Raw genomic sequence first — 12,192 nt, 5'->3', positions numbered from 1 at the left:
TCCCTCAGAGAGGACAGCCAACAGACTGGCTGTTTTACCCCAACAGACTGTCTTGGGTTATTCCATGTTTCCTCCTGAGTGCTCATCCTTTTATTTACCAGCCATATGGTGCTTCATACGGACCTAGTCTTGCTTAAGATGATCAAACCACGACAGATGGGAAGCTGCACTGGGGCATCTGCAGGGAACACCGTTCCCCTGGAAGGCAGGGGTGGAAGGAGAGGCAGATGCTCCAGGCTGCCTCCTGCAGGGGCCTGCTCAGGCAGCTGCTGGGCATTGCTTTTCTCCACTGCCATTAGGGTTGGTGAGAATTTACGGTCCTTGCTGTGTGAATGTCTGACAAATACTCTACATAGCTATGTCTTAAAAAAAAAAAATCTGAAAATATTTTAGAGTTAATTCCTGGCTGGATACTGTAACCTTCAGTCTTCTTCTCTTATTTTACTCTTTCACAAAGTGTAGAAGCCCTGGCCTGGACAGATGTACAGCTAAGCTGGGATTCCCTCCAACCCCTTTGAAACTGCTGAGGACGTGAAGCAAGATTCATGTTCATGTTAAAGCAATAAGAGGCTGATGTAATCTTTCTCTTGGGACTTAGGGAATCACAGATCCTTGTCCTTGCCCCCTCAAATGGCTCTGTAAATGATTACTGCATTGATGTATGCTTATGGGACAGTGCCTTCTGCTCTGTCTAAGCAACTGGCTCTGTGATATTGGCACCATGGTGGGAGAGGCTCAAAGCTGGTACCCCTCCTCCAGCCTATGCACTGTGCTGAGAGGAGGTCGGTGTGTGTGATACTCCATGTCTGAGAAGAAAGCTGAATCCCAAGTGCTCCTCATCCCTGCTTCTGCTCCTTGCTGAAAAGCAGGTGCTATCCCCAGCTGCTCCAGTGCTGCACCTGTGACATATGGATTATCTGCAGTGTATGAAACACCCTAAAGCCTAAGCATGTCTATGGCATTGGCCAGTAGGGAATATGGGGTTGAAACACTTCATTTGGCAGTCCCAAAGGGAAGGGGCACAGTTGGGTGCTGAGCTGGTGGGATCAGCTCTAGGAGCCTGCAAGGGCCCACCACCTTCCACTGTGTAGGATGCTCTTTTGGGTGCTAAGGGCCAGGGATTAGATATGGGGATGTGAACAGCAATATGGCAACTCTTTGGCTGCTTCAAGAAAAAAAACCTTGTAGCACCTGAAGTATTTAGCTGTTTATGAGTCATGGCTTGCAGTACTGAAACAACGAATCACAGAATCATAAACTAGTTTAGGTTGGAACAGACCTATCAGATCATCAAGTCGAACTGTTAACCCAACACTGCCAAGTTCACTACTAAACCATGTCCCTGAGTGCCACATCTGCACACCTTTTAAGTACCTCCGGGGCAGTTACTTCACCATTTCCTGGGCACCCTGTTTCTTGACAACCCTTTCAGCAAAGAAGTGTTTCTCATTATCCAATATAAACCTCCTCTGCACAACTCGTGGTCATTTCCTCTTGTCCTATTGCTTATGCAATAATACTTATGCTTAAGCTGTATCTTTGTGTGAGTGCAAATAAGCTGCTTTTTCCCCATGATGCTGACATTGCTGAGTCCCTACCTGCAATCCCACCTCACACCATGTACCAGATGCTGGAGATAAATATCATCCTTGAGGGTTTAATCCATTGTTGATGGATTAAAAATGCTGAAGACGTCCAGCATTTTTTCTTCTTCCTTTTTTTTTTAACTTCTTGATGAGTTAACAGAGCACAATCCACTGCTGCTATAATTTGTTGGCTTATGCAATGCAGACTACATTTCCCTACAAACTGTCAAAATGTTTCTTGAGGGAACCTAAAGGAAAGAGCTATATTCAATGGTTATGTATTCGTTCTTCAAAATAAGCAACAGTGGTGTGTTTTATTTTATTGGATTTTAATAACCTTAAATAAATTGCTGCAAAAGCAAACAAATTGTACAAATATTGTTCTTGGCTGATTTATCAGTGAGGGTGTTTATAACTGTACAATTGCATGTAAATCTAAGAAGAATTAGGAAGACAGTCTAGCTGCAGGCTGAGAGCTGGTTTATGGGCACTTCTGAGGTTTAATGGCTGTTGTTATTGAGACATTTAAACCATTTATGAGATAAATGGCTGAGATAAAATCCAGGTATGACTGCTTTTTACAGCTGTGGGGATACTTACATGCCTGGAGAGCAGCCTCTTATAGATATTTTGTGGAGGGTGTTTGTTTTTGAAAAAAACAGGGTATAATCAGTTTCTCTGTCTCTGATCCCATTCGTCCAAAAAGAGGCAACAGAATTTTGGTACCCTGAATAAAACCTGATTCCTAATTCATACTCTCTCTACTGTACTAGCTGACTGAGAGAGCTGGGGATACCATGGAGCATACAATTCATTAAACTTTTCCTCTCACCATACCCGTTGTAATAAAGGTAAAATGCTGCAATGGAATCTTTTTGTGATGTTTGTTTTGAAAGAAATGGTATAACAAGATAACAGGAGAGTTTGCTCTTGCAATCTCTGCCTAAGATCAGAGCTATCTTTGAAGCCTGGCTTGGACTGATGTCACAGCACTGGAACAGGCAACTGCTATTCTGCTCTCTGCTTTCAAATTTATGAGATAAAAACACAGGAAAAAAAATGCCTTAACATGTTTATCAATGAAATTTCTACAGGAGAAAACCCAAGTCCAAAGTTTATGAATCTCTTAGACTTTTGCAAGATGGAATTTGCCCAAGGGTGATATCTGAGACAAGAAGGGTTACAACTGGGGCTAAGGACTGCTCTGTGCTCTTTATTTAAACTATGCTCTACCCCCTGCCCTGGTCTTAATTGTTGATGCTACTCACTTGTGAGCTTGGTCATTGCCGTTAAGTCAGCCATACTGGCTAACTCCCTCCAAAAATTTTCCCATTCATAGTCTCCAAAATAAAAAAAAATGTTTTCCAAGAAAAATGGAGAGGATGAGAAGGCTTGGACTATGAGACCATGAAGTTGTCATTCAGCTTTGTTCCTGGTGCTGAGGGAGAGGCAGGACTAAGGGTTCACCTTTCCCATAGTATATCAAAACACAGTACCTGTTATGGTGGTGTCCACTCCTGGCTGTCCAGCTGGGCATCATAGGAAAGACAAAATGTTTTCTAAGGAACCATTAAAGAGAGACAGCTCTGTTTGAGGAAAATGAAATGACAGCCAAAGATGTGTCTGAAAATCAGCCTGATGCAGGGCTAGTTAGTGAGGTAGATATAGGCTGAAAGAGGAGGTGTAGGGCAGCCATGAAAAAGATGTTCTAAAAGCCCAGAGGTACTCTTCTCCTAAGCATGCAGAAGTTATATTGTGGAGTGATAGCAATTTCTGCACAGCAGATAGATTGTTCCCAGCAATAATGTGCTCTTAATGGGGAAATATCCTCCATCAACCTGAAAGATGGATAGGTGGTTTTGAAGGAGAAAGAAAGACGATGATTAATGGTGATATAGCAAAGCTATAAAAGGTTATTGAGTGGTGCAAAGTTACAGCCTTTGATCTGTGGCACTGAAAAGTACTCTCTAGGGTGCCTCCTCAAGCAATTCACAGCAACATGAATGCTGGTGACTACAGCTGAGAGCAGAGAAACGGTGCTTTCAAGAGTGATTGTCTTTCTTTAATGAGATACATGCCTTTAAGTGGCTTGGACATCTCTGTAAATAGTGTCTGCTTAAATGCAGGCATGGTAACACACGGTAATCAGGAAGAGTTGACACTGCAGTGTTTAAAACGGGATTCAGCTGGGTAGCTGTGCTGCTCTGTCACTCCTCACTTGAGAGGGCATCCTCTTCCCTGTTTGCAGCATACCCAGAAGGTCAGGAGCTTGGGATGGCTCTGTAGTGGTGGTGGTAGAGGTGTTTTGATATTTTATTTTTTTTTCTGTATACTTTCAAAATACTGTTCTAGAAGCCCCGTCTAGCAAGGACAAAGGTTTCTGCAGTAGCTGCAGCTGTACTTGCATTATCTTCCCTATGCTGCATTGTACTGAAGAGCTGTTGGTTAAAAATGGGACTTGCTCATGATCTTTGGCTCTGAAGTTGATTTGATAAGGATCAAGGGGCTTTGGTGATTAAACTAAATAGGTCTGTTATTCAAAGGTAGCATTCCTGAAATAAAGTATGTAAACACTTTCATGCATAACTGATGCATTTCAAATGCCACTCATGCAGGGAGGGAGCATTAGTGTCAGACCCAATTCTTGCCAAGAGGACAATGGGAGGGCTTGTCACAGAGTAGTTGTGCAATAGGATGAATGGGGTTTCAAACTCTTACAAACTCTTTTCTATACTTTTCCCACTTTAAAGAAAGATCTCCTTCAGAGAATAAGTGAACAATAAGAGCTAACACAAACAGCTTCAGGATACAAGAAATTATCTGTTTCAGTGGTTATGAGCATTACAAACTACTCATTTAAATTCAGGCTGGAAATAAAATTAGTGAGTATGCGGTGACTGTTTCTCAAGTTGTTCCAAATGACTATCATTCCTGTGTAATTTCTTTCAGCCCAAGTTTTAAAGCACTTTGCAGACATTAATTGCATGCAACTACCATGTGGCAGGACAAGAGAAGAGATAATGATACAAGAAGTAAGAACAGGATGAAATAGTCTGCATGACTGTTAGAAGACACACTGGCTAGGCTGAGGTTTGTCCCTAATGCTTTGTGTCCTTCTGTAATACAATGCCAACTTCCAGTTATTTTCAGCCAGATTCCTCAAACGATACCCACTTGAATGGCTTTATATATGAGTGAGACAAGTACAGGAAATGGAGCATTCAAAAGACATGTAATTAATAAGAGTTTTCTCTTGAAAAATGTATCAACTCTGGGCCCACTTTCAGACAGTTACTTAGCAAATGTTTGAGTGCTGCTTCTTCTATATGGGAACTGCAGGTCTGAGTAGCCCTAATTGTTCTTCGTTACCCCTGAACCAATTATATAATTATCCTTAAAGAGTCATTTATCTACTGAAGTGTCTTCTGACTTTTAAAAACCCTATATATTAGAGAGTACAGGCCCTGTGTGCAACCTGCTCCAGTCCTGCACTAATTTTTCACTCAAGAAAGCTTTTAGTTATTTAAGGTCCCCTTGCTGTAGCTAGAGCCTATTGAACTAAGTTTTCTATATTGACCACAGGGAAGAACATGTTCACTCATGTGAGTGCTGATATCTCTCCCCTTGGGGCACAGGGTGATGGTAGGTTTCCTTTGATGGCAAAGCTGGCTGAGAGCAGTTCTGCTCTCCTTGCTGTGCAGTAGTCCCCTCTTCTCTTGCTCAACCCAGTCAGTCCCTGCCTGCCTGAGGCTCTGCAGGGAGTTCAGCACAATGACTTCTTCTCTGCTTCTCTTACAGGAGGGTTATCTAAAGATAACCTCAGACCTGGAGACCAGTCCAGCCCTTGAGCTATTGATACTAAACTGCTGTGGAGAGGCCAGTGACTTCATGCCTGACAAAACCACTACAATATTCATATTCTGCCTTCTCCAGCTTGATCAGTCTAACTGCAAACTCTTTGCAACTGTGTAGTCCTTGAAGCACAGAGCTCAAAGCAGTATATTTGTCCCCATAACTCCTCACTGCAGTGTTGACTTTTTCCACATGTTGAAAGACAGCACACCTCTTCCTATTCCCTAGCATGCCCCTAGATGTCTTTGTCTTCCATAAAAGTGCTATAGGTTGACTCACATTCAGTTTGTGTCCTATTGTGTTTAAATTTGTATGTCTTGACTATGTTGTGTTTGCCTTAAGTGGTTTTGAGTATATAGAGTCTAGTTGTTCTTCTCATATTTTTTCTAAAATGCATTTATTTTTGCCTGAAATGAAACCTGTAAACAATATCACACTATAGGTGTCGTGGTTTTGCCCACCAGCCCATCCCTGGGGCTGAGAATGGTTTTGTCCAGGTAATTTCCGGACAAAAAACCAATCAAAAAGTTCAGTGACACCTTTGCTAATTACATCTTTAAGAAAACGGAAGAGAAGGTTGTGTCGCAGTTGAAATTAAGCAGCCATGTAGGAAAGGTGGCGGTGGGCCCTGAAGTGGGCCAAGGCCTCCTCCTCCCCTGGCCCTGGGCCAGGGCGGGGGGGGCAGGTGCGGCACTGAAGCCTCCCTTCTCTCTTGTGAGAGAGTGAAGAAAAAAAAGGTTTAAAAGATGAACTGCTTAGACGAGAAACCGCTGCAGAAGAATTCCAGCCATGAGATAACAGAACTTCCAAGGTCAAAGCTGCAGTCGCAGGAGAGAGAAGAAAAGTTCGAAGGGGGGAGAGCTGCTTTTTTCTCCCTTTCGCTCTCCCTCCCTTCAGCAGGGTAAAGACTGAAAAATAAAACCCTGCCACTTGTAAAAGTTTGTTGGGGTGAAGAGACCCCCCATGCGGCTCACAGAGGAGCTTGTGAATGTACCAGAGATTTGTGACTTTAACAGAAAGAGAAAGCCTTATGCTGGAGCAGAAGCGGCTCGGATGAGGCAGAGTCCTGTTGAAGACTTTGTGACCCTTAGGGGGATGAGGACCTACACTGGAACAGAAAACGGTTCGTGTAGGGATGCTGGGATCCATGTGTGGGATCCATGCTGCTGGTGCTGGAGATTTGTGACCCTGAGGGAAACCTCACGCTGGAGCAAGAGACGGCTCAGGTGAGATGTTGGGATCTCAGTGAGAGATCCATGCTGCTGCTATTAAAGATTTATGACCCTAAGGGGGATGAGGACCTACGCTGGAGCAGAAAATGGCTCAGGTGGGATATTGGGATCCGAGTAAGGGATCCAGACTAGACCCATGCCGAGAAGTCTATCAAGGACTGTTCTCCCATGGGGAGGGACCTCCATAGGGAAACAGGGGTGAACTCTTAAACCATTATCCCCTGTAACCCTGTGGAAGAAGATCCATAGTAAGCAAGTGTCCCTTTGCAAGCCTATGGAAGGAAAGACCCTTCAGGACCTGGGTAACCCCCAGCCTTCGGTTTTAGCCCAGGAGGGGGGTAGGCCCAGCCCTGGAGGCCAACACAGAATGAGAGAGAGATAAAGGAGTTCCAGCTGCGACAAAAGTGCTGCAGAGTTACTGGAGAGAGAGAGAGAGAGAGAGCTGGAATTCCGAAAATGGAAAAGGACTACTTCTCCTCCTTGGACTGATATAAAGGGAGGTGGGGGGAGAAGTATCTTCTGTAAATACATAATACCTTTTACTTAAGTAGAATTGTTGTAAATATAATTCTTTAGTTTTAGCTTGTTAATAATAAATACTCATACTTTTTTCCAATTCAGTCTCTTTTTGTCTGCATAAACCTTCTCTCAACTGATAGTAATTGTATATGGGGGTGTAAAAATAAATTGAGCCAGGGCAAAACCACGACAATAGGGAAAGAAATATATTAAAGAAAGCCTGTTTGATTTTTAACTAAGACTCTTAAATGTTAAGGCCTGTGTAAGCGCTCTACTGGAAATTTGGAATCAGTGTGGGGGTCTTTTTTTCTGGAATAGATTTTTTGGTTGTTTTATTTCACTTTGGTTTTTGGCTTTTTTTAATATGGGAACAGAATCTGACCTGGCTTGTTAAAATGCTTAATTATCAGGCACATAATCCATCATCATTCTCAGAAGTAAGTGCAGTCCAGTCCTGGGGTTGTGAGGAGCTGTGTGGAGACATGTTCAAAGCCTCTGGCCCAAATGTGTGTTCCTCCCCACCCCCTGCCCCTCCAGAGTGAGGGCTGGGAATGATGCTGTGTCACTGGCAGGACGTACTGCTGCCTCAGGCTGGACAGTGCTGTACAAAAATGGTAACAACATTTTTTGATCCAAGGTCAGGGTGCATATTTGGACGCTGGAATCTAGATAATTGTTTTAATTTTAGTAACACAGACATGAGCAGATTCATTCACCCAGCTCAATTCACATTGCAAAGGAAGCCAAGTATTTAAATAGATCTACTATTCCTTATACTCTTGTGTAAAGATCTCTCCTTCATTCTTAAAAGATTAGGAATGAAACAAATTTCACAGCAGTGTTACCTCTGTGAATTCATTCAGCAGTTTCTGATCTTTCACAGGTGACCTGCAGCACTCTTCTCTCTGTAAGTCCATGAAACAATTTCTGATATATGTTGTTGTGAGACCTGAACTGAGCTAGGCACATTTTGCGTTCTGTCAAAGAGCTGAAAGCTCTTCAACAGAGAAGCTGACATCATTCATTAGAGGAAAACAGTTGAATGAGTCTGATATCTTAAATAATTATAACTGTGTACCTCTTCAGTGAGACACCTCATATTTTGGCAGCTAGTAACTTCAAAATAGAGGCTCGTAAATAATTGTTAACTATAAAACTGTCAAGCTTCACGGATGCATGTGAAACGAAGCAGAGAAAATGTTTCTCTTCCTCTTTGAGGAATAAATAATAAGCTGATGGAAGATGGTGGCATAAAAAATGTTTTGGGGTCAGGATGGAGTATTTTTTATAATATAAAAGATAACATTGAATTCAGATATTCAGATAAGGTCTCAAACATGATAGTTAGGAGACTATGACCACTTAAATTTAAGAAATGTGAAGAAGGTAATAGATGACATTTGTTATCCATTCACGGGCATAAACCAATGAAGAAAATGTTGACACCCATGGGAAGGATCAGTGCTTGTAATCATAAGCACTAATAACTAATAACAGCGCAAAGTAGTCCTCTCTTGACCTGAAACTAACAGCAGTGAAATAAGATAAATTTATGAGGTGCCTGTCAGTGTACTGATCTGCAAAATCTCCTGAGGTTGGTAGGAGTACAGCTACTACCAACTTCAACAGTTCACTCCCATGTCCTTCCCTGTCTGCCCATTCCCTTGTCCCACAAAGGAAATGATAGTAAAAAAAGTATCTCAGATTTCCCAGTCTTAAGTATGAGTGACCCTGGCCATGCAGTTAAACAAGGTCAGTTGTTGAAGTAGTTGCTTTGATTGCAGAGAATTACAAAATGTGGGCTTACACCTACAACCTTCTTACCTTTACCCACCCTTTCAAAAAGACCTCAAGGAACTCGTAGTTAGCTTGAGAGTCATTCTTCCACTTTATTTTTCCTAACTCCATCAAATAAGGTAAACTAAACTAAAACATATGCATGACTAAGAGCTAAGAGATCCATCCGTCCCGTCCCTTGTAATTAGCATTCTGGGTAGAAATGAGGAAGGGCAATTATCCCAGAGCAGCTGGCTCCCCAGTCAACCAGTCACCCTAGATCTGTGCACTGGCTCTATTTTGGCAGAATAGACCATCTTGAACCCCACCGAAGCAGGAGAGAAAAAGCCGTGTCTGATGTGAGAATTGAAGTGTTTAGTAACAGAGGCTGAGTTGCTCCAACATATTGCAATCCTCAACTGCTCTTACAGCAGTGCTGTGTGTGGGGAGTTACTTTCTATTTCTCACACTGACCAATCAAGTGGTTTTTTATTATGAGACCCTCAAAGCACATGGATATTAAATAAAATGGGCTAAGAAATAAGTCTGCTTCTCCCTTTTGAGAAGAGTTGAAGAGCTGTTGACTTGTGAGTGGGATCAGGCGTAATAGGGGCTTAGTACCTGTGAGAACTCAACCTATCAGTTGAGGGAGAAAAAAGTGTTTTAAGCTCTGATCAGAACATGCAGTGCAGTCCCTTTATATTCTGCCTGGTCTGCTCTATTTCTCTTGCATTTCTCTGACAACTTTGAACAATGTGTGACAGGGAAGTAGGGTTGAGTTTTGGAAACTATCCAGAAAATTCCTGGGTATTTACAAAATTCCTGGGTATTTTACAAAACTGAAGTGTAATTCCTAATGCCAGTACTTGGTATTCGTTTCTGTATCTACTGAATTTCTATGAAACAGTCATGCTGAAAGTTTTTTAGACCAGAAAGTAATACGTGTACAAAATATAATATGGAAAACAATTACTAGACTTTCTGTAATGGTGTTTTACATGTGAGGTACTGGAAAAGCTTACTTTCTGGGGAGAAGCACAAGGAAATATTCCTTCTCTTTTAAAATTATTGGAAGTTGAGCAGTACCTGAGACCCAATTTACATTTTTCTTTCATAATTACTTAAAACTGTTGAAACAATATTTCTCTAATATTTGTGACAAACCTTTTAGATAGGAGCTTCTGCTTTTTTAGCAGTTGTTTTTGGACTGTCTTGCAATCTTCAGACAAGATCAGTAGCCTGAATGCAGCCAAGTTTCAAACTGTTGTATGCCTCCTGTGGCAAACCAACCCTTCTCTGAATTTATTAATTTGTCTTGCAGAATCCCAAACAAACTGTTAGACTGTTCTGGTTATGAGTAAAACCATGCTTTTGTGAACTAGAATCTACCAATACACAGATATACCATCTAAAAATCTGCAGTGTGGGAATGTATTTATTTTGTAAATCTCAGGTGTCTGGTGGGAATTACTTGAATGCCTGTTAGCAACTAAGTGTCTTAAGTGGGAATTAGATGATGGCTTTGCATGAATTGTCAGAGAAAAATTATCATCGAATTTTCCTACAGCAATCAGAAAACCGTTTGAAAATGTTTAACTTTTGGTAATAACCTAATAGGAGTTCATTCTCCCTTTGGATGCTTAAGCAAGGCTTAGTTTGAGTAAGTTCTTGGAAGTTTGTTTAACCTGTTCATTCCCTTAATCAATCTGCATTTTCAGATCCACTGTGAGATGGACTTAACCCTCCCATATATTCTGTTCTTCTATTACCTGTGATTTTATAGCCTTGAGGGAAAGGCTAAGGAGAGCTGATAAGCAACAGCATGTTGCTGTTCTGGGAAGTAAAAGATGATGAATAATGAAGGATTAGACTATAGTCAAATCCCATTTGATCATGCTGGTGGAACTATTTGAGCCTCTTGATATACTGAGATGTCTTGAGACAAAAGTGGTACGGTGGGCTGACCCCAGACAGGAGCTACACACCCACACAGTGGGTGGCTTGCTCACTCTCCTTCCAGGTGGGATGGGGAGAGAACAGGAAGAGCAAAAGTGAGAAAATCTGTGGGTCAAGGTCATTAAATTTTAATAAAGGAAGGAGAGAAGGAAAATAAAACAAATAACAAAAAGGCATTTATTCATCACCTCCTAAAAACTGATGCACCAAGAAATGGTTTCCTTGCAAGACAAAACTCCACATCTTTTTGTTGCTGAGCACAGTGTCACATGCCTTAGAGCATCTCTTCAGCCAGTTTGGGTCAGCTCTTCTCATTGTGTTTCTTCTCAACTTCTTGCCTGTTCCTGACCTATTCAATTAGGTGGGACAGAGTGAGAAACAGAGAAGGCCTTGACACTATGCAAGAACTGTTGATTAATAGAAAAAATAATTGTGTGTCAAGATACATGTGTTTTGGTCACAAATTCAAAGCACAACAGCATGTGGGCTGTAATGAATGAAGTTAACTCCATCCAACTCTATATAGAGCCACTATAGCAGCAAATTGGGGAGTGCACACCTGATAACAAATCTTTATTGAGCAAGTTGGTGTCAGGGGGATTACTTTTTTTCCTCATTTTCTCTATTTCCAGCAGGCAGTACTTTCACATGAACGGAAGCAGGCTTGCTCATCATCCATACCTTATAAAGACAGCATATGCTGGAAAAAATGAGCAAACTCCTATTTTTCTCTAGAAATGTCACCTTTCAAATTACCTTTTATTAATTTTTTTTTGAGAAAAAACACTGATAGACTTTCTTACACAGGTTACTCTGGATCTTTAAAATTTGATTTTATTGATTTAAACTCTATCCTACCTCATTTAAACAAGTAGGCCCTCAAAATTCCCATATGCTCTATATGAAGTTCTGATGGATTGGAAAAATAGACTTTGAGCTTTCTATCTGCTGGAGTAATGGTGAAGGTATGATTATACTTTTCTTTAGGAACAGGAATAAAATCCCCACCTCATGGAAAATTTGCATTCCTGTTGGTTGCTCTTTGTGGGCTGCCTGTTTAGTGCAGGGATGCGGTAAAATGTGATTGTATTTACTGAAATTACCTGCTGGCCTCCAGCCCCTTCTGTAAGCTCTGGGGCAAGGAGACTTCCAGTTACTGCTTTTTGCCAGATAGTAATGAAATTAGTTCATAATGTGGCGCTTTAAAGCAGTTGGCTCCACAAAGTAATTTGGCTACTCATGCTAACATAATAAAAATCCATGAAAACTGT

At 41.5% G+C, this 12,192-nt stretch overlaps 1 protein-coding gene across 1 annotated transcript in view; it reads right to left on the bottom strand.

Annotated features, from left to right (window-relative positions):
* CUNH2orf50 (chromosome unknown C2orf50 homolog) overlaps nt 1-2,870 on the bottom strand; it is an 87,950-nt gene extending 85,080 nt beyond the window's left edge. Inside the window, 1 exon segment of the mRNA XM_050315728.1 lies at nt 2,855-2,870. Coding sequence (XP_050171685.1) covers nt 2,855-2,870 — 16 coding nt within the window.
* Between the last annotated feature and the right edge of the window lie 9,322 nt (nt 2,871-12,192).

This window comes from Myiozetetes cayanensis, unplaced genomic scaffold (assembly GCF_022539395.1).
Source record: "Myiozetetes cayanensis isolate MyiCay16 unplaced genomic scaffold, myiCay2020 scf2-11, whole genome shotgun sequence".
NCBI classification, from domain to species: domain Eukaryota; kingdom Metazoa; phylum Chordata; class Aves; order Passeriformes; family Tyrannidae; genus Myiozetetes; species Myiozetetes cayanensis.
This window is presented reverse-complemented; position numbering and strand designations above follow the sequence as displayed.